Source organism: Macrobrachium nipponense, chromosome 21 (genome assembly GCF_015104395.2).
Source record: "Macrobrachium nipponense isolate FS-2020 chromosome 21, ASM1510439v2, whole genome shotgun sequence".
NCBI lineage: Eukaryota > Metazoa > Arthropoda > Malacostraca > Decapoda > Palaemonidae > Macrobrachium > Macrobrachium nipponense.
In genome coordinates, this window is record NC_087212.1 from 56,318,139 (window position 1) to 56,340,758 (window position 22,620).

Consider the following 22,620-nt stretch of genomic DNA (forward strand, 5'->3'; position numbering starts at 1 on the left):
TTCGTGCGTTCTCTACACAGAGTTATCAGGTAATGTTCTGAAAATGATGTCCCCCTAGTCGCTCTATTTCCTTATACACCTTGAGAGTGTCCCTTCCTGCTAACTGTAACGAGTGAGGAGTTGCCTATTTTCGTGGGTTTACACATTCTTACATATTATGCTTCTACTGATACAATTTATATATCTCAAATAATGTATCTCGATTGTACCTTTTACGTCTACTTTTCCAGTAATCTAAATAAAATTAGAAACATACTCGTATTAAGTAATGAGCAGTTATTAAAATCATTTAGTACAAATCTCTCTCACGTCCTCTCCACCTTTTCTCTCAAGCTTGTTGCGCATCTCGATTAGATTAATATAGCAATGCATATGTAAACATAACTTTCGTCAGATCGGCAGTCAACTTAATGCATTTTTACGAAATATAACTTAGTCCTTTATATTTCTCCTCAATAATAATTCCTAAAAATAGTACTTCAGGCCCTTATCTTTTCATATCCATGTCAATTACAAGATACATTAAGCGAAACGGCTCCCTGAATTCATGTGTTGTCCAAAGCTTTTTAAACTTTTTATTTATTTTTTTTAGATCTATGTAACATGAGACTAAATTTAACTGGTATATCATTTTCATACGCAGAGAAAGTCTTTTGCTAACTTTTATTTTTAATAAATTAAATACTTCGCACATCGTCTTGATCATCAAAACCAACTTACATTTTCTTACGCTCGCACTAGGTACTCTCCAGCTGCTACAATATTTCCCGACTTAGTCTAATATTGTGAATTTGAGACCACAATTCATGTCACCATAGTGAACATTATTTCCTGATGATTCATTCATCCATACCTACAAACGTAGCCGAGAACTCGGCTAAGTCGAGGAGAGCATTTTTTATTCTTTTATTTATGTATTTCTTGCACTTCTTGCTATTTCATTCTATATCAAATGTGCATATGCATGCTCACATGGATCGATACACTGTACATATACTCAAATGGTTATGTTCATATTGTTCTTAAATCAGTAAATACATCGCTTTTGACCAGTACATGTGCGAGACTGCTTCTGCAGCATACTTTCGTAGTAGAAGGGATTACATGTTCATTGCAAATCGCTTATCCCCCATCATTTCACGCGTCGCTCTTTGGATAGATCACTTCCTCATCCGTTTTCCATCTTTCATGATACGATCATATATCATCCTCGGTTCCTTTTCCTTCATCAATCAAATGTATTGTCTTTTGTTGCAAATGAGTCTTCAACGCTCATTTTTCATAACCTTCAGATCATTTGTAAATAAATATGTAGTTTACACTATTTAGTTTTCGATGAGGCACATCAGACAAGAAAAGAGAAAACAATATCCCTGAAGGATGCACTAAAGTTTGGCTGTATCTTAACACAACACTGAAAAGCTGATAACTTAAACTTCTAACAGGAACCTTTCTTTCTCCCAACTGAAAAATTCACGAGGTTATTTTCTTTATATGGGGACTTATCGGGACAAATCGGAGCAAATTGTGAAAGAAACTTCTGATAACGGAATTTCTGAATCAAAACTACGTAATTTCTTTGAAAATATACAAAACATTGCGATATTTTTGCACAAATACGGAAAACGGTTACTATATACGTGGCTCAAAGCTGGGTAATATCTACCGTAATTTTTTTTTTAAACTGGAATATCCGAACACAAGACTTGAACAATGTCTGACGTCCATAGCTGAGAATGGGCATTTCCTCACTAAAAACTAACTGGTTTAGATCTTTATTCTCTAAAAATAAATACCACTCCCATTAAAAATTTTACAAGCTCAAATAGCCAAAAATGGGAATTCCCTGACTAACCTAGAACAATATCCGATGTATTTAACAACGTTAATTTCTTAACAAAGACCTGGACAATTTTCGATTAATGGAATGGAGAAGTTACAGGAGTACAACCGAAAAGTTACTTTGGTACAAATCTAGAAACTGAAATTCCATGAGAATGGCAAGAAATTAAAATGTGTGTATGTATGTATATATGATATATATATATATATATATATATATATATATATATATATATATATATATATATATATATTGTGTGTGTGTGTGTGTGTGTGTGTGTGTGTATGATTACTTTATATATATGTATAATATAAATAATATATATATATATATATATATATATATATATATATATATATATATATATACATACATACAATATTTGTGTGTGTGTGAGGGAGATGTGCTATTATTTGATATGTCTGTTAACCTGACGTCAAAAATTAGCGGAAAACGACACCCATGATCATTTAATTAGAATCACAGGAATCAATTGCCAAATATTTCATTAACTTGATCCAGTGTTTAATCTGATTCTAATGAAAACGCCCAATACCTTTTTAAAATAACTTATACTGTTCATTTTTCTTAAGCGAAAGACGAGGAAACGGTTGAAATAAAAAAGCTGTATACACGCAAGTAACTGGCTTGAAGGCTTCATTATCGTGATTTGGCAACCTACTACTACTGAGAAGCTGGTGACACTGCTGAACGATAAGTTTCGAGAGCACGATAAATAAGCTTTGGAGCTTATTCGCCATGGGAAAAAAGGAAGACTGTTGTCAACCACGAAGAAAACTGTTGCCTCACTCCTTAAAAGACCGACTTTACAAGGATTAATTGAACCACTATACACGGGTAATGGGAAATCTCACAAATACACCTGTCCCTTTATTTTTTCAGTTTGTCATTTCCATAAACTTCCCTTCGAAGCATTATCAGTGAGATACATTAAAGGGTACAATATAAAGCATTCTGGGGAAATAATCGTCCCTCCAGTTATTAGAGCATGAAATTCTGCGAACATGCAGGAAGTGTAACGAAACTAAGGATATATATAAGAACTATGAGTGGTCACTGTATCTGTATAATTTCCGCACTGATGTGAATGGATTCTAATCAAGAAATACCTACGTTTGCAAACAAAGAGTTTCGTTGGAGCAAACAAAGGGTTTGTTGTACAAAAGAACGGGTTTATTGAAATAAGCAGAGGGTTCACCAAAGCGCAGAACTTCACAAGCTTCCTTTTCGACTGCTCATTACCATTTTTCTCTTTGCCAACAACACAATGGACTCACTGTGAACGTTGATACTATTACGAAAAGTTTCGTTCTCTTATTTATGATTTCACAATTATTATCATTTCGCTTACACGACATTTCTTTTATTCATTTGTAACATTTACTCTTTCCTAATAACTTTTGTTTTATTTGTTTCTCTTTGAAAGAGGAATTTATCTAACATAAGGTTGGATACAACGATTGTCAACTTGGAGATAAAAGTCAATGGAAGCATAATCGCCTGTGTGTGTGTGTGTTTGTGTGTGTTAATATGGAGAACAATACCAGGTAAAAAGAAAAGAAATCACGAATTCTTGCATTCCCCTTAACTGATCTGAAGTCACAAACGCTTCAACTCTGGATCTCCTTTGATTAGCTTTCATTTTGTCTCCTTTAATTAGTAACCTGGCAGCAAAAGGCATACAACACAGGTAAAGAGACATCATTTATTAAGGGTAGTTTAATAATTCTGAAATCTGCATTAAATTTAACCCACGGCCTCGATGTATATTTGGTTTTCACGATATTGAGAGATTCTTTCTCGATGTAATATATAGCTAAAAAATCAAAAACAAAACAAAGTAAGATCACATGTTCCTATATCTTGGGTTAGTCCCACAACGCCAAAGCTACCCAGAAAGAATGCAAGATGAAGGAGATGAGATAAAAATAGCAGAAGAGACAAAAAGACATTAACAGATGAATCAGGCATGATAAATTATCCAAACTGCCCCATGAGGGTTAGAGGCGCCACCTGTGAGAAGCGGTGACAGTTGGAACTAATTAGAATCTCCACCAGTCAGAGCGTTACTTTTTAATGAATAAAGTTTCTCTTACTTTCTCTTTTTTCTTTTTCCTTAATACTCAGGGGTCGAAACTATTTTTTCTCCCCTTTCTTTCGTCTGGACGATATTAAGCAACTCTCATAACCACAGTCATTTAATCTGCATAATGTCTCTTGCTAGATTGCGTTACTCCGCATTTTCTTTTCTTTTTCCCCGTCTTCGTCTGAGCTGAATATATAGGATGAAAACTCTCACTCTAAGGGTGACAGTTGCCGAGTCTTCACACTTCCGCACCTACACTAAGAACTTTTATGTATGCTTGCACACGTCCGGACGCCAAGTTGTCAGATTAAGCTCTCGCTAAAGACACGTTCTCTATACTGAATACAAAAATATACAAAGTAAATATACATCCACACATGCGCATACCAGTTAATTTATCTTCTTAAAGGAGCATTAACGACAAAACCGCAGGAAAAACTCGATCATTTTTCCCGGATGATTTATATTACAATAATTCTCTCTCTCCAAAATATTCAATTGAAAATACAGCCCAAATCCATCTATATAGTTTTGTATGTTTGTCGTGGGCCTACGTTCGGCCAGAAGTTGGTGGAGATTGGGGTCAAATTTAAATACGAAGTTATATCTGGGGACAAATCAATAACGGTCAAGACGAAAAAGACGACTTAACGGTATATCATCCCTTACGAGGCTGTTCCTAAGAAGAGCTTTTCTCATCACCTTTAAGCAAGTAGAACCCTCCATCTGCTAGTAATTTCCGTGAGAAGTATAAACTAAGAAAAATGCTTGACATAAGTCAACAATCCAGGAATGTTGCCTCCAATGGTATAATAAACTTTTAAAGACAAATACTTCAAGCGTGATATATATATATATATATATATAATTATATATATATATATATATATCATATATATATATATATAATAAATCACAAATCGGGAAATACCTATGCCCAAGGTGAATTATAATTGATAGGGCTTCGTTACCAGTTCAATGTACATCGATGTATCAAACAAGTGGCAGTTCGAATCCCACTTGTGACAAACCATTGATAAATTAAAATGCCACTTAGTTGTAAGTTATCCCCGATGTAGTGTGAACTGGATTTTGAACGAAATTTGAGGATTAACATTTGTGAATATGAAAAATGTCATGGAGTATATGACAAAATTTCATATATAAAATGTATACAACACAAATATTAGGACGATTGTGACCAATATTGGTATTTGGTCTTAATCACAAAACGTATGCGAGGAACCAAACAAACACGAAAGCAACTCTCAAATGGACGAAGAATTAAAGAAAAAGGAACGATACAGCTCAAAATCCAAATCAGCTTCAGCCGCCATTTCTATTATGTTCTGTTTCCCACGAGAACTACTGATATTGTGTTCTGTTGTTCCAGGCCCGATATTTCGTTAAACCTTTTCGCATTATTTCTTGTAATTTTACTATACCTTGGATCACTCACCCAATTTTAACAGGCTAAGTATTGATTAGATATCGTCTGCAAAATGGCATTCATAAAACACTGACAATATAACAAACACATGAGAACCCAAAACAAGTACCACTGGAAGAAAGACGGAGCCCGGGCCGTGCACAGGGATCCGAACGAACCAGTCTAGTTCATGCCAGGATTATAATGTCCGTCTCACTCATTCTGTTTAATTAAGATCACGCCTATTTGAATAGAACGCTGCTGCCTTACGAGACTGCTATTACGGCTCTGTGCAGCTGTTGGTTTCTTCGGAGGCACCAGAGACGGGCTACTTAATGAATTGTAAAAGCGAGGCAAGAATCGTTCTGGCAATATTGTGCTCAAAATGTCTCCTGGAATGGCAATAGCTGCTCGTGCGATTCCCTGCACTCCATTCCAGTAAAAGACTCGGATTCAGAGAAAGGTATATGTGTGTAAATGTAAGAGGAAATAAGCAGACATCTTCACACAATTTTTCTACACAGCAGAATTATATACCGATGCATCTGTAAGGATTTCGTGAAAGAGAATGTTTAAGCGTCTTTAAACTGGCCAATTTCAGCATGGGTGATGTAATGACAACTTTAAAGTATTGTTTGAATGTCTGATTTGAAAAACTCAATTGTCCGTTTCCTACTAATGCAGGAAACGTATGAACTCAGTTGAGTCAACCGTGATACTTGGAAGTCTAAAGTAACAAAAGATCCTCTTCAACTGGGAAGTTTAGGAAAAGAAGAGGAAAACATACACCACTTTCTTTCCCAACAACAAAACCCTTTCACAAGCATGACAAGTAAATACATGAAAGCCAACGTTGCCACAGAAGTTGGCCGAGTACCTTTAGTAGTCCGCGTAGAGGAAGTGAAACAATAAGTGGAGTGTGATATACATATATATATATATATATATATATATATATATATATATATATATATATATATATATATATGTGTGTGTGTGTGTGTGTGTGTGTGTGTGTGTGTGAACGAAGAAATGTTAAAAGTACGGAATGAAAAAGAATAAAAACAGAGAGAATAACGGTGCACGGGACCATGGTAGGAGGGAGCTTATAGCAGTGAGAATTTCATTTGAGGGCGTAAAATACAATTCCCCCTACCCCTTCTTGAATAAACATAACTCAGAAGAATTACTTACACCAACTAGCAATAACAACTTCTTAGTTATTCAGTCTTAAGAATTTCATATATATGGTTCCATGATACAGCCTTTCAATAATAATCCTAAATTCTTCACGCAATTTTTAAATATCCTGCAGCCTCTAGAATTTCCTCGTAAATGTAATTAAATTCGTTCAGTATTTCTTTTTTTTCATCTTCACCTTACTGTAAAATCAATTTATCACCATAGCATAATAACTGACATTTTAATTCTTTCTGAAATCAGTCTGTAAACTTCTCTTTTTAGAAACATGGTTTGACAAATTACACATTTCATCCCCAATACAAGTAATTTTCTCATTAATTACCAGTATAGCAAACACAATAAATAAAAAAAATGACTAAGAATAAGAAAAACTAATGACATGAAAAGTAAAGACACGTGAATATACTGAAAAGCAAAATTACTTTTAAAAAGAAAAGAAATATACTATAAAATAATAAAAGAGTTAAAACAGGGAACCCATAATGTCGTGTAAAAATACAATAGCGAGTAACAAGAGAACTGCCCGTGTCCCAAAGTAAGAACACCTTCCTTTACTGTTTTTCAAACATAAGCAAAAAGAAAAAATAAATATGGAGAACAATCTTTCGTAAACGACGCATGATAAATCAAGAAAGGGAACATATATGATTATTTCTAATTTTACACCGGTTTGCTCTACCGAATAAACTGACTATTCTAGCTATAGCAATATCCGTTTACATCGAAATTACTATAGGAACTTTTAGGACGCTTCCACAAAAAAAATAAAACTTATAACCCAAGTGTTTACGGAACTCTATTCACTTACCACACTGTTAACGCTACTGGCACTCCAGCATACTAAGAATTTCTATGAGACTGTCCCTGTAGCTGCAATAAAGACTAAAATTGGAGAATGGGTTCCCTGAAGGCGAGACTATACCAATCTCGAAATACACATTCTCCTACCTACTTCCACATAACCTATTGAGCAAAATTTTTTCCCACACAGCTTTACAACGTTAACTTTCAAAATCCGAATTCCTCGAAATCTGTGCTTTGATTTCTCTTGCGCTTGCACTGTTTATGAAGATGGGGTTTGGAAAAACATTGGAATAAAAAAAAACGTTCCGAGATTTAGTGGAAGCAAGGTTTTCACGTAAACAGGGATTATTCATAAAGAGGGGACTAACTTATCCGAAAAATCTCTGTTAAAATCGTCAGACGAAAGGAAGAAAGATCAAAAGCTACAGGCAGAAAAATAGTCCGCCAGGAGAAACGTTTGAAAAGCTAAATAAGCAAGCTATATAGAACACACAAAAAAAAGAGGAAACAGGAAACTATTTTATAAAATGATAATTCAAAGTCTTTCACCAATTACCAGTATAAGAGTTCAATATAATAGTGAGAAACACACACATACATGCACAAACATTATATATATATATATATATATATATATATATATATATATATATATATATATATATATATAAAATCTTTTCCTTCATAGAGGGAGTAATTCCAGCTGTTTAGATCATTTGTCTGTGTGGTATATACGAATATGTTGCAAAAATCTTATAAAATATTTAGCTTAAGGGAAATGATGGATCAGACTGTTTTGAGATAGTTTCCTTGGATCGAATAGATGAATTAATGAATCATGACATTTAGGCAGGGATATAAAGCTGAAACTGTGAGAAAGCCCAACAGTTGTACTATGAAGTAGAAGTTAAAGGTTTTGTGTGTGCGGTTTGTGTGTTTCTGCATGTGTGTATGCATATGAATGTACACATGTATATCTCTATATCAAATGACGTTTGGCGAACACTTGGTCAATGGAAATCTATTAAGTTCGTATCCTCGGCGCTTCCTAGCTCAAGTGGTTTTATGGGGAAACTTCAATCGACAGCCAAGAAATCCGTCATCTTCTCCCTCATTTGCATCTTTCCTCTGCTGTTTCTGCTTTAAACGCATCTGCTTCTGCTTCTGTGTCCCCTGCTTCTGCTGCCTCATGCAGAAGACGGCCCTGCGAAGGTCTTCCTCAAAGGAGGTCACACGAGAAAAATTTGAGACCGTATCGAGAGCCGTATTAAACCGAAAGTTTTTCTTCCCGCTGTGTCTTTATGATAATTATGGATTTTGCGCAGGGATGCAAAAACGGTATTGAGAGAGAGAGAGAGAGAGAGAGAGAGAGAGAGAGAGAGAGAGAGAGAGAGAGAGAGAGAGAGAGAGAAAACTTCAAAACTACCATTTTACAATGCTAAAAATCATCGTATAAAAACGATAGTGAAAATACAGTCATCATAAGAAATTTAAAAATGAAGAAAGAGAAAGAACTCCTCTGGTCTCATCTGTATGCTTAAGGAAGAATAAGCTAAGGAATGTGAGGCGGATAGTAATGGGATAAAATTAAATACTCTTCTTTTATTCCACTGTCTTTTAAATTTAACTTCGTCGTGGGGTCAGAATTTTCTTCTTTATTCATTTATGTGTGAAGTGAAATCGATGCGTATGGAGGGATTTCAGAGAGGTCGTTGTGCCAGACGTTGAAGGAAATAATAAAGATGATGATAGTAAATACAACCAAATTACTGAGTTAATATAATATTACTGAATATATTAAATCTGGTCATTTTAATGACTCTTAAACAAAGCTGACTGATTCTAAAAAGGCATAGTTATCAATCATATAAACACAAGCAATTGGACGGAAAGAGACATGCTGAGTATTTTCTTCTAATAACCTCAGCCGAGGTATTAATAAATCCAAGTCACATGCAGATAACCTAGAAAATTATAACCGAATAAATTACTTGGAAATCATGGAGAAATAGGGAGGGACACCAGTATCTTTTTCTATACGACAGCAAGAATTGCATTCAAACCTCACCATCAGACTGACATAAACTCCAAGAAGGCTGACTGGTTGCCATACCTAGATCAACATCTATGCATCTTAGAACATTATCATAATGCTACTCTTACCTGTGATTGTTTATTCTCATTTCTGAACGCTAATATCAACGAGTTTCGCCATGTTACATAAAAGAAATATTGAAATGAGTTCATAAATACAACTTCCCCTTATGTATTGGTAACAGCCCAGCCACCATGTCCTCTTAACTTCTCGATTTCTTCACACCTTCTAAATACACTTATCAGTACAAAGCCCAAGATCCTAATGAAGAAACAAATGAAGAAACTCTAACGCCCATGGCAGGCTTCGAATCCGCACCCGATATGTCAGAACGAGGCGTGAAGAAATCGAAAAGTTAAGAGGTCACTGTGGCTAATACAAATTTACATAAATCGTTTAAAAATTACCAATAGACTCTATATGTCTTCGCTAATGTTACTCTCATTCTAGCACTCTCAGACATTTTGTTTACCTTAATTTCCCACAGGTGCTGGAATCGGAGGCTGCGATGGTGACTACGTTGGCATCGAGGAACCAAAGTTACCGAGGCGTGGAGGCCGTTGGTGTGGGGAAGGTTCAGGTCTTAATGTATATTACAGCGAGAGCGATTCTGTTGCTGTCACTCTACATGCTGCCTCGACCACGCAGGGAGAGTATTTCGATAATCCCCTGAAATTTAAAATCAGGTTAGCTGGACTCAAAACCAAGATTTCGAGTGTTACTTCTCTAGAGAAATTTATGAGCAAATCAGTTGAATTTCAGACCAAGATCGCACAAACTGAAAGACTACACGTTTTCTTTAATTACAGTTTAGAACCGGGCTGGTGGACCCAAGATCTCCAATTAGTGATACCATGTGAATTCTTATTGCAATCTGTACTTTCGAAGGCAAGATCCAATCCGATAGTAATGCAATTTGTATCTATTTCATGCTTGGAACTGAAAGTGAAAAATCATTCAGTATGGCTGCAAATCTTATTTTGCTTATCATAATTTATCTTAAAGAATTTCATCTTTAAATGTTAACAGGAATTTTTCAGTAGCTGCTTACCTCAATGTTATCTCGATGTTTTAACTACATCTTTAATTCCGTATCCATCTCATAACTACCATCAAAAGATAGACCTAAATGATAATTGTTTAACAAAACATTTGTCTTTGTCTTTCAAAGGAAGTAAAACTGGTTTTCTAAACTATACGGGTTTCCGTAGGTAACTGACAATTAATAACCTCTTCTTTAGCAACTAACAGAATGCACATTTCTCTTGCAGATACAAATATCTTCGCCGTGAGCGAGCTCTTGTGCGTTATGGACGAGGAGGCTTTGAAAAATATAGAGGAGAGCCGGTTAAGAACAGCGTCTGTAGTCGCATGTTTCAGGGCTGCAGATCACGACAATGTCGTCTCCAATCACCCAATTTCCCTGGCCTCTACCCTCGGAATGTTACTTGTTACTATTTGGTCAAAGCTCTACCACCAACAGCACCGGACATAATACCAGTTGTGAGCCTCAGTCAAGACAATGATCGATTAATACAGGTTGGTCGTCAAGGCCATGGAGGTCGGGTATCACCGGAATCAAGGTTAAGACAAGACGTTGAGTGTCGATCCCCAGACGATTTCCTTTTAGTGTATGATGGTGGCTCAATGACGTCACCCTTGCTTGCAAAAATTTGTGGCACTGCTACCATACCCAACATCACCTCCAGTGGACCAGAAATGCTTGTGGTATTTCAAACAGCAACCTCTGGAATGATGAATCATCTCCCTAATTTAGTAACTGGATTTGAACTTGAAGCAAATATCCTTTACATGAAGCAAAGTCCAGGTAATGTGAATGGGTTACACTGTAAGCATACTCTGAAAAGTTTTGGTCTCACCAGTGGAGCAGTTCTTAGTCCTGTTTTTGCAGTTCCTGCCAATTCTTCCTGTAGTTATCATTTTGTGGGCAGGAGGAATGAGGTTGTGTGGATATATTTCACTAAGTATTACAGAGCAGGAAAAAGGAATGCTATGATTAACTATTTACCGTGTGAAAATCGTTTGGCAATTTATGATGGTGATAGTCCATTAGGATCTCAAACTGGAAGTCCTCATCTAATGGGAGAATATTGTGAGGAGCAGCAGCCACCGATTTGTGTTAGGTCTAGGCAGAAAGGAACCATCAGCCGACCTTGTTCCACGAAGGAAAGTTTTCTTTCAACTGGTCCCTCTCTGTTTGTAACACAGGAATTTTCATATGGTACAAGCCTTCTCCCACTTGAATATGAAATTCACTATGAATTTGTAAACGTTTTTCAGGAACAAAAAGAACCTGAGAGTGATTGTGACCGCGTTTTTACAAGCCATAAAGAAATGAAAGGACATTTCGGTTCTCCTAAAAACATTTTTCTATATGGAAGAGGGGGAAAGTCTTCCTTGTTTTGTAAATATATATTTAAGCCCATGAGTGGAGAAGCAATAAAACTGAAAATCACAAATGTTGTATTTCGTGGTAACATGTGCAAGACAATTCACAATTTTCAAACAAACCTCTATGAGTGCATCGCACGACTCTCTGGTTCTGCTGTCTTAGAGGGTTGGGAAGAGCCTTGGAAACACACTCGCCTTCCTCTTGGCTGTGTGTGTAATGGTGGTGTTAGTCCTGCCACTTTTGTTAGCCATACAAGTTATGTACAACTTGATTTTATGATAAAAGATATGAGCTGGAGTCAGGACTTTAATGACTTTTACTTTGATGCTGAATATGAATTCATTAAGACAGAGAAGTGCCCTGATAAGCGAGTTCTCAATGGTTCAACAGGGATTGTTCTCATACAGAGTGATTTGCATCATAATGCTTGTTATGAATATCCATGGAGAATTAATGCAAGAGAACATACTCATCTCTATTTGAACATTCCGGGCTACCACGCATCAAGTCAGCGTTGTTCAACACAAAATCGACTTGTAATATATGGTAGTCATTCTTCACAGCCATTGAAATCTGTCTGTCCTGAAGAAAATGTTGTTGACAGTGTGGAGATGTTCTCCTCAGGATGGAGTTCCCAGATAGACATGATAGAACCTCGGCCAGAGAGTTTCATCATCCGTTACCTTGCAAGAGAGCCTGGAATCTACCAGCTAACTTGGCTGGAGGTACGCCGTGAGCCCAGGCCATCCGCTCTGGAATCCCTCAAAAGTGTGGATGGGCGAGGGAAGGGGACAGTGGCTTCATGCACCCATCTGTGCCCAGAATTAGATGCTTGCATCAATCCAGAGCTGTGGTGTGATGGAATGGAACACTGTCCCTCAGGAGCAGATGAGCTCCACACTGCTTGTCTATATTTCACCGTCCCCTGGTTCTACCTGGCTCTTGGGGCTGTGGCTGTCTTGATATCTCTTCTAGTGTTCGCCTCTACGCTGGTAGCTGTAAGAATTTATCAGAGGGGAAAAGTGAAGAGAAAGAAGAAGAAAGAAGCTCAGAGACTCATGACCAGAGAAGTCATCCTTCCTATGAACTTTCACAAAGAAAACATATACTGACGTCACTGAACCTACAGGTGAAGCTGACCTTCACCTGTTCTTCCTTTAAGTTAATTCATTATCATCCTTCTACTCGAACTAAGAGCCATATTGTTGAGGCCAAGTTTTATACAGATTTTTGTACTATTTATAAACAGTGACACAGTTGATATCTATGAATTTTGTATATAAGCTTAAATATATATGACTGTTTTTGTTTAAAATTTAGGAAACGTGTTTAGGTAGTTAAAAGCTGTATGCCATTAGAATATTTTCTAAAAATAAGTTTGTGGTAGTAGTATTAATACTTTACTTAAAATCTGTCGCCAGGCCTTATGGTGAAGGGAACTTTTCATTGGGAGCATTAAAGTAAATTTTTTGGCATGCCAGTAATTAGATCAACGATAACCTATGAAAGTAATCCTCATATGTTCTTCACTGTCCATACTATGGACTTGAGCTACCTATTTTCAGTACCACCTTCCATAGAAGTACGCATCTATTATCCCGAACTAAGATTAAACATGCTTTTTGTATCCGTAACGAAAATCTTTTTCATTTCTTCTTTAATTCAGGAAACACTAGCTTATCTCCATTTTTAGGATGATCTAAGGAGAACATTTTTTGTCATTGAAATCTGTTTTTAAATGAATACTCGATATTATTGGAGCTAATGTAGGTTATCTGCTGAAGGTAAAAAGTTTAATAACTCCCCAAAACCTCGGTGTTAGTGTTAAAGTACCACCACTAAGTAAAAACCGCATAGATCACTGGGCATAATGAAACGAAACACTCTAGCTTAATTCAATTTTAGGACGCCTTAAGGATAAAATTATTATTTTAAAACGCAAATGAATACTTAAATTCATTAAATTATCTGAGCTGATGACGTTGTAGGATATGAAAACTGAGAAAAATACATAAACTCCACAAAATCTGTGTTAGTGTAAAACTACCACTATTTAGCCGAAGTATCATGGGTCACCGGGCTTTGTAAAATGAGTAAGGCTGCCTACGCACTAAGAAATTTAGTCTGTTGTAAATAAGTGCTGGCAGTTAATGTTTGAAAAGTAAAATACTACAGTATTGTAAAATAAATCATAGTAATCAAAGCCTAATAATACAAAATAAAGTTTTACAATCCCTGGACACACTAGCAATTGACTGCAGAAGCTCAAAGTAAATGTGTACATAAACCCTTCAAGGTCTTGACGTTATTAACCTGACTACAACAGTCGTAAAGTTGATGGATAAGTGGCACTTACACCCTACGCTACAAGAGCTCTCTTCATATAACGATAATTATATGGCTTAGATGTCACATATACCTTAGGTGGCAAAAATTTCTTGATGTTATGGATACACCAGCAGAACTAAACTTCTTAATGTCAATGGTATTTCTCACGATTACGAATATACTGTAGGACGCGTTATACTCGTATTCAGAGTAACCCTGAGGATTCCCAAGATGTCATTAGTCATGTACAAATACTAGACTGAATCATCATTAAATGTAGCCCAGACCACCTAAAAGAACTAAGATTTCAACTAGCACTGAAAGCCCGTAGATGGCATGAAAGCCCAGATATGTCACGAATACCTGCAGACTGCGTTATTCCCCACCCCCCGGGGATAACAGCTACATAGGAACACAAAACCATCTTCCCAAAACAGATGTTCCCTTCGTAGTAGTGTTAGTCGATGGAACCTCTTTTGTTTACCCATGGATGATATGTTAAATATAATTGTGATACAAATTGTTTATAACACTGTATAAAGAGTATTTACACATATCGAATGCTGTTAAATGTCTGGCTGTAGTCTGGTGTGTATATATGGCGCCCGATTTTTATTTCTTCTTTTGCCAGGTAGTGACCTAAAAAAATGGTGTTTGAAAGTATCGATCAATCTCCTAAGAAAAATATTACAGGTATAAAAGAGTGAAATGTAATTTATAATAAGTGTTAAGTTAATGTATTCATACATGATATTTATTGTACGATAAGATTGTTGTTTAAAAACACATAAGGTTATTAAATGAACGCTTATACCCTCCCGAGCAGTCACGCAAATTTCATAAATTTTCGCTTTAAAGACAATAATGAAAGAACACCTTCGAGATACACAAACACTAGATTCTAGATTGACAAATGGGTTTGGTTTTCATTGACAATAATTGCCAAATGTTAATGTATATATCTTCTAATGCAGGTGAGCATTCTCCACGGACAATGAAATGCCATTTGTCATCGTCTAGTGTTATTTTGTCGCTTCCGTTTATAGGTAATATCTCCAGTGTTGAAGAAAATAAGAAGTGAAATCTGTTAACGATTTTGATATGGGTATTCTAGGTCAGCCTAAAATAACTAAGTGAATTATCATTGCTTTTAAAAAACATTTTGTGATAAAAATCTTAAAATTGACTATATCTCAACTTTCGAAGTGCCAAGTATTCCCATTAACTCATTTATGGAACACCAGTTCACCCGGGAGACATTCTAATAAGGGGCAGGAAGTTTTAAATCTAAATCCAGTTTGTATGGATGCGCTTGAAAATCAGATTATGCGAAATTGTTTCTCATGAAAAAAGGAATTCACAAGTAATTGGTGATAAAATAAGTCATTTAAAAAAAGAGAGAGAGAAAATACTGTTAATGACGAGTGATCAGGCTCAAATACCAAGCTGAAACTAAAAATGTACCGAGCTTTCAAGACAAAGTAAAAAGCTCTGACGTGAAATTACCCAAATCCTTCAGATCCTTATTCATTTTTGAGCAAGTTCAAGAATAAAAACGAAATCTTGTTGGACGGTAAATGCTCTCGTAAAACACTGCAGTTTGTTGAATGCAAACATCCAAAAGTTCACGTTGAGATTATGCTGATACCTAAATGTCAGCAGCAAATGCCGTGGGAAAAATGGCAGAAAAATTAAGAGATACCTTCCTCAAAGAATGTTTCGGTGAAAGAAAAAGAATGTATTATGTTTGAAAAATATTTCCAAGGTTCAGAAAACCCTTAAATCACAATTGCACTGTAAATAAAATAGTTGTAAAAATTGATTCTGTGGTAAAGAAAACTGACTTTACGAGTATATCAGAAAAAGTTACGGTAGAAGAACAGAAGTAGAAATTCATTCACAATAGCCCAAAAGGAACACACTGACTTAACTGGAGGAAAAATTTACTTGTTTTCATAGTGATGTTCTCGGGGGATCAGTGTTACACTTATAATAATGATGAAGTATAAACCAAGGGGAGACACAACTTCTCTCTAATCTCGAGCAGGTGTCGTACTGTGAGGGACTGGGAAAGTGGAGGAAGGAAAATGTGAACATGCTGTAGAAACCCTTACATGTGTCCTAAATGTTATTGTATTTTTGTACCGTAATTTTGTAGAATGAGTATTTTTGTAATAAAAGATGATGCTCCAGACATAGAGTTATGATTACATGACCTATGAGAACATGAAGTTTTAGGTTTTTTTTTTACTCACTTCTCCTCACACTCGCCCACCTTCTGTTACCATAATCCCAAATATCTATACGAATCAACTGCTTCACCTTACTAACAATTATATAATAATATATATTATAATAATATATATATATCTATATATATATTTAATAATATATTATATATATATATATATATATAATATATATATATAGATATATATATATATATATATGATATATATAAATAATAAATAATATATGAAATATATTTATATTAATATAATTATATATAAATTATATATATATATATATATATTATTTATATATATATAAATATATATATATATATATAATTATAATTACTTTAACACGTGATTCATTTATCACACATATCCACAGGTGAAAAATAAGAGGCGAGGTGTAGGTCCTGATCGTTTCGACTTTATTTCCAAGCCATTGACGAAGGATTGATACAAAGTATGTATTAGAAGTCACAAATATATTTACTACAGGCAATACTGACGAACATGCACACAACCGTTTGAAACTGCAGATCCACCACAGTCAGGTGTCAAGGTAGGAGTGGCTTTCCAAAATCATTTGGCTAAAATTTACATTAAATTTTCAAGGGACACTACTGATAAACGTATATACCCACCGTAGGAGACAACAACTCCACACCTGACAGGTTTCAAAGAGGCGGGTTTGGAAATCTAATTACCACTACTGCCCCCTTACTTTGTTTACAGATATATTAATCCTACTTCCATACATCTCTACAGCCTACCTTAAAATTTAAACAATTTACAAATTTCTTTCCATATTAAAGGATCATGTTTATTCATTCCTTGACTGATGTTCATATAATTGTTGTAACTTTCTTTTATAAAGCTAGATTCAATGATATTCCTTTCCATTGCATTATTAGAATACACAATCTTTTTTGCCCCTTCCCAGTTAATAGCATGATTGTTCTCACTAAATGTACAAAGATACCAATGTTTCCCTGTGCATATCTCAGATTTTTTATGTTGTTCTATTGTCTTTTCCACTGCTTTACCCGTTTGACCAATGTAAAAGTTGTCACAAGACGTACATGGAATTTTATATACACATCCTTTAGTATTGTCAGGAGAGTTCTTGATAAGTACATGTTTCATTGTTTTTAAAAGCGTCAATAACACCAACATTTGTAAATTGTTTAAATTTTAAGGTAAGCAGTAGAGATGTATGAAAATAGGATTATTATATCTGTAAACACAGTAAGGGAGCAGTAGTGCTAATAAGATTTCCAACCCCGGCTCCCTGACACCTGTCAGGTGTGGACTTGTTGTCTCCTACGGTTGGTACGTTTATCGGTTTATACCTTGAGAATTTATTGTAAATTTTAGCCAAATGATTTTTGAAAGCCACTCCTACCTTGACACCTGCCTGTGGGTGGATCTGCAGTCTCAAACGGTTGTGTGTGTGTTCGTCAATACTGTCTCAGTAGTACATATATTTGTGATTTCTTATACTATGTATCAGTCCTTCGTCAATGGCTTGAAAATAAAGTCGAAACCGGTCAGGACCAACACTCCGTCTCTTATTTTTCACTTGTGGATATGTGATATATATATATATATATATATATATATATATATATATATTATAATATATATATATATAATATATGTAAGAATTTTGTCCTTTATAAATGCCTGTCATGTATATACATATATACATGTATACATATATACACACGCACACACACATATATATATGTGTATGTATAAGTATATACACGACATGCATGTATAAATGACAAAATTTCTTATGAATACATATATATATGCAGGTATACAATATATATATATATATATATATATATATATATATATATATATATATATATATATATATATATAGATTCAGGAGAACAAAAATCCTTTGCCTGCACCAGGAACATGATTCATTTTATGCAGTTGGCCATAGATATGAATAGTTTCAAAGCAGAAATGACCATCAGTATCCCAGTCCCCTTTTGTGATGCCGGAAGGGCATTAGATTTAGATGGAGATAAATCGGCAGATGCTGTTGCACAGGCTTGCCAGCTGTTGAAACTGTCATAGGTGGCGTATGTACAGCAATTCTGTGTTTGTTTACTCTATCCCCATAAAGAAAAATGTGTATCGTTTCCGGAACGGCTATTATGAAAGTTTAACCAAAGAGGTGTAAATCAAACCGACATTCTTCGAGAAATTATGTTTTCCCTAAGCAGTCCCCTTGTTTTCAATACCTCTTTAGAGAGTCCGGAGTTATAGGATAGTTCAGTAATTTCTGAATGATGTCATAGAAAGAGGTGATGGTCAATGATTTTAAGTTCTGACATAGCCACGTGATACTGTATAGAACACGTTTGTCTGGTAACGCATCTAATTGTTCAATAATGTTTTTGTAAGTACTTAATTTTAGCATCGTGATAGCAAATTTTGTTTACGAGAATTTGTGACCGTTTCAGTAAGATAATGAAAAAGGAAATATCACAGAACATTGTTAATATAATAATATGTAATGACATTGCAATCATCCGTTGCAGTGGGAGAAAAACATATTCCACCTTCGTAAACTCTCACAAACGATTGAACGATGGGACATATCCCATTGCAGCGTTCATGCACATCTGTGCGTGTGCGAATGACTGTGCCTTCATGAACGTGAGTGCGTGCTTTCAATATCTAGTGAGGGACGAGTCACATTTTACTAGAGCAAACAACACCGAATCCCTGGTCGCAGTGTACTAGACACTAAAACAAAATGAAATATATATCCGTGAATAAATGTTAAATAATCGTTTGCCACTATCATTCTGGATTTAGTTTATGGAGTGGGATATAATTTTTACAATAACACTAAACATGTGAATGCTTCTATGTGCCTTCATTACAAACGGAAATAGTACGTGATAGTAAGGATTTAATAGATATAACTATTTTCTGCATGACACCTCGACTGGGCAATGCATGACATATTGCTTTATACTGTAATTTTACCGTTTTCCATTGAACTTCTGAAAATCAATTCTTTCTACTTCACGACCTGGTATGCCACAAAGGCAGCTTGGAAGAAGGAATGCAATTAAGAAGCTGGGAACGAGAAAATTGACTTTATCTCCGTCGTCACATTTCTGATGTTATTGCTTTGCTTTCTTTATCTTAGAACATTATCAAAATAACATCAAGGAAGAAGGCAACTAAAGAAGAAGACGTTTAGCTACAGGCATGTAAACTAGGAAATCAAAAGTTGTTCCTTAACCGGAAATGTTTTATTCAAATTTGTGTTGTCAATCTTCAAATTTAAGATCGGTTGTTTGCAACGATTGCTGAGCATAATATAAAGTACACTGTAGCTCGCCTGTCAGTCATTCTGCCACCACTGACACTATCATGATTAATATCTTCCTTGTGTCTAGTGGTAAGTGCAAAATGAAAGCGAAGTAAGACGGTTGGAAACATGATTTACAAAATACCCAAAATGAGCAAACATTTTTAATGTTCTCTACTTCAGTAATTTATCTTACTTACTATGTCTTCCTCCGTACCTACAAAGTGAGTCGCAACAACTAATCACACACGGACAGACAGACAGTCAAACACAGACAGAGATGACAGAACGCAACACATTTTAATGACATGGGATCTCCTCTTCCATGCGAAGGACGCATTGCTAGAAGGATTTAAGGATATCTTTGGCCACCATCGTAACGAAGTCCACTGCATCACTTCGTTTGCTTTAAACAAAACAGTAGGTCACGAATGATGCAATATATATATATATATATATATATATATATATATATATATAGATATATATATATATCGGTAATAAAAGATACATATACAATATTTATCATATATATGTGGTATATATATTACAGATGTTTATAAGATCGACAGATCATTTCTATTCAAAATTATTAATAATAACAAAAGAGCGGTCAACGATAAGAGCACGCTGAGAAACAGACAAGTAACCTTGGTTGTGATTATGAATGTAAGAAAGAAAACTAAACAAAAATTAAATGGAAGCAGTAACTCTCTTTGCCACTACGTGTGTGAGTATGTGTGCCCAGTAACACCAAACATAACCTAAAGTAACTATTAACGTTTCCCAAATGGAAGTTATTGGACGCAAGGCCATTGGCTAGCCATGCCACTTTGGAGGAGGAGGAGGTGGGGAAAGAAGAGGAGGAGGAGGTGGGTAAAGAGGAGGAGGAGGAAGAACTCACCAGGGGCAAAGTCATCAGACTTACTCACACTCCCTGTGCCTAATGGCGACGTTCATGTCCAGGGCACGGCTCTTGGAATGCAACGCTTCTAATGAAGCACTGGAAGATGAAGTACCAACGCCTTTCAGGCATTTAGCAGGAAGGATCTGCGTGTCTGTGCGTACCTTCAGGTGAGGCTAATTAATTTGGGTCGCGATAAAAAGTTCTTTGAGTTGAGCGGCTGTCGTAGTTTTTCTTTTTCTTTTTTCTTTTTTTTTACGTGAATGCTGGAGACTTATTAATGGATTTTCAGTTTTCTTTACTTTTGATGCAAGTTTTGCTAACTAATTATTTTCTATGACAGCTACCATTCGTCCATTCAAACCTATGGCCATAAATTTGCCCACGCTAATTCCCCTTAAAAATGAGCAGTAGTACATTTTAACTTTCCTGCAGTTGCAGTTATAAGTTTTTGCTACTGAGTCTCAGTATATGCCAGTTGCTAACTAATATACATTAAAGTCGAAAAATAAATATAAGTAAGCTTTCTCTTCAATGAATTCCCAATGAAAAAAAAAAATTACGAAACAGCTACAGGGCAGATATCTCTCCATGGCTACATGCTCGAGGTAGGGTGTGCAAGATAGAAATAGCGCAGTGTGTCTTAGAGGTTTGACGCGCTGCTGTTTAGCACTTTTGTAGGTGTATAAAGCGGCTAACGTAGAAACCTTCTATCCAGCTATTCATTCTCTATATAGGTGCAAATGTAGCAGTGACTCCTGCCCTTTCTTTTCATGGCAGTCTCTCCTGGTGGGAGAAACGGCCTCATGTTCAAATATAAATACACACATACATAAACACATATGTGTATAATATATATATTTGTTATCGGACATAATATCGTAAATTACGCTTCCTGTCAGACACCGATGACTTAAGTTAGACAAAAAGATCCATCTAAGATCTGGGAAATAGATAAGAAGTCAATATGAAATCACATCTATTTCATATTAGTAAGATAAAATTTTCTTTTTCATATTCAAAACAGTACATAAAATAATCTGACTATTTTGAGACAGCTTCGTGCGAACAAGTCTAGCAAATTTCCAAAGGATTAATATCAAGACAGATGACTCCATACTCGCACAGAACCATAATGAATAGTCATTTTACCATGCACGGGAGCAGAACATCAAGATTTTTACTAAACATAATATAACATGAAGATTTAATCTAACCAATTACAGATGAACATCATGAGTTACATTACGATTTTAAGCTCATACTCCACTAGAATTGTATGACATTTCAACATTCACAGAGGCACAGCATCACTGAGTAAAATTTTCTATTACGGCAGAATCCCCCCCAAAAAACAGTATCTTTTTTGTACATGTGCACAGTTACATACCAAGTATCTTAAAGTCAAGGATATCACGGAAATACCACGCTAAGCACCTGATCAAAATTTATGCCACTTTTTTTAACGTTTTTAGAAGAGAAAAATAAAGGATAAATATGACTACGGTGCTCCATTATGATTTTTTTTTAAGGCTATCCGACATACCAACCTTCCAAAATACCTTAGCCTAAGGTTGCGTGTGAATTTGCTTTAAATCACCATAATCGTCGGTAAAACTTTGTAAATCTATCATATCTGATAGAAATCCCTACCATTCAAGCCTAGGCTAATCTAGCTTAGCTATGTCGAATCTTAGGAATGACTTCTTTACTGAACTATTAGAGTCATAACCTTTATACTATAAACACTGTTCCTTGTCCTTTCGCTTACATTATGAATAATAATAATAATAATAATAATAATAATAATAATAAAATAATAATAATAATAATAATAATAATAATAATAGCCCTCCACTGGAGCCTGTGCTAGAAACATCAGCTACCTTGCAGTAATAAGTGGTACGAGCACCA

The 22,620-nt window shown here is 35.4% G+C and overlaps 1 protein-coding gene and 1 long non-coding RNA gene across 2 annotated transcripts in view; one reads left to right on the forward strand and one right to left on the reverse strand.

Moving 5' to 3' along the window:
• The window catches only part of LOC135198043 (uncharacterized), a 211,517-nt gene extending 195,101 nt beyond the window's left edge, over nt 1–16,416 (forward strand). The window contains exons 5-6 of the mRNA XM_064225423.1: nt 9,969–10,167; nt 10,753–16,416. Of these exons, the coding sequence (XP_064081493.1) occupies nt 9,969–10,167; nt 10,753–13,006 (2,453 nt within the window). The 3' untranslated portion in view covers nt 13,007–16,416. The remainder of the gene's footprint in view (nt 1–9,968; nt 10,168–10,752) is intronic.
• The window catches only part of LOC135198044 (uncharacterized), a 226,658-nt gene that overhangs the window by 142,390 nt on the left and 61,648 nt on the right, over nt 1–22,620 (reverse strand). Inside the window, exon 3 of the long non-coding RNA XR_010310712.1 lies at nt 9,954–10,150. This is a non-coding gene — a long non-coding RNA (uncharacterized LOC135198044). The remainder of the gene's footprint in view (nt 1–9,953; nt 10,151–22,620) is intronic.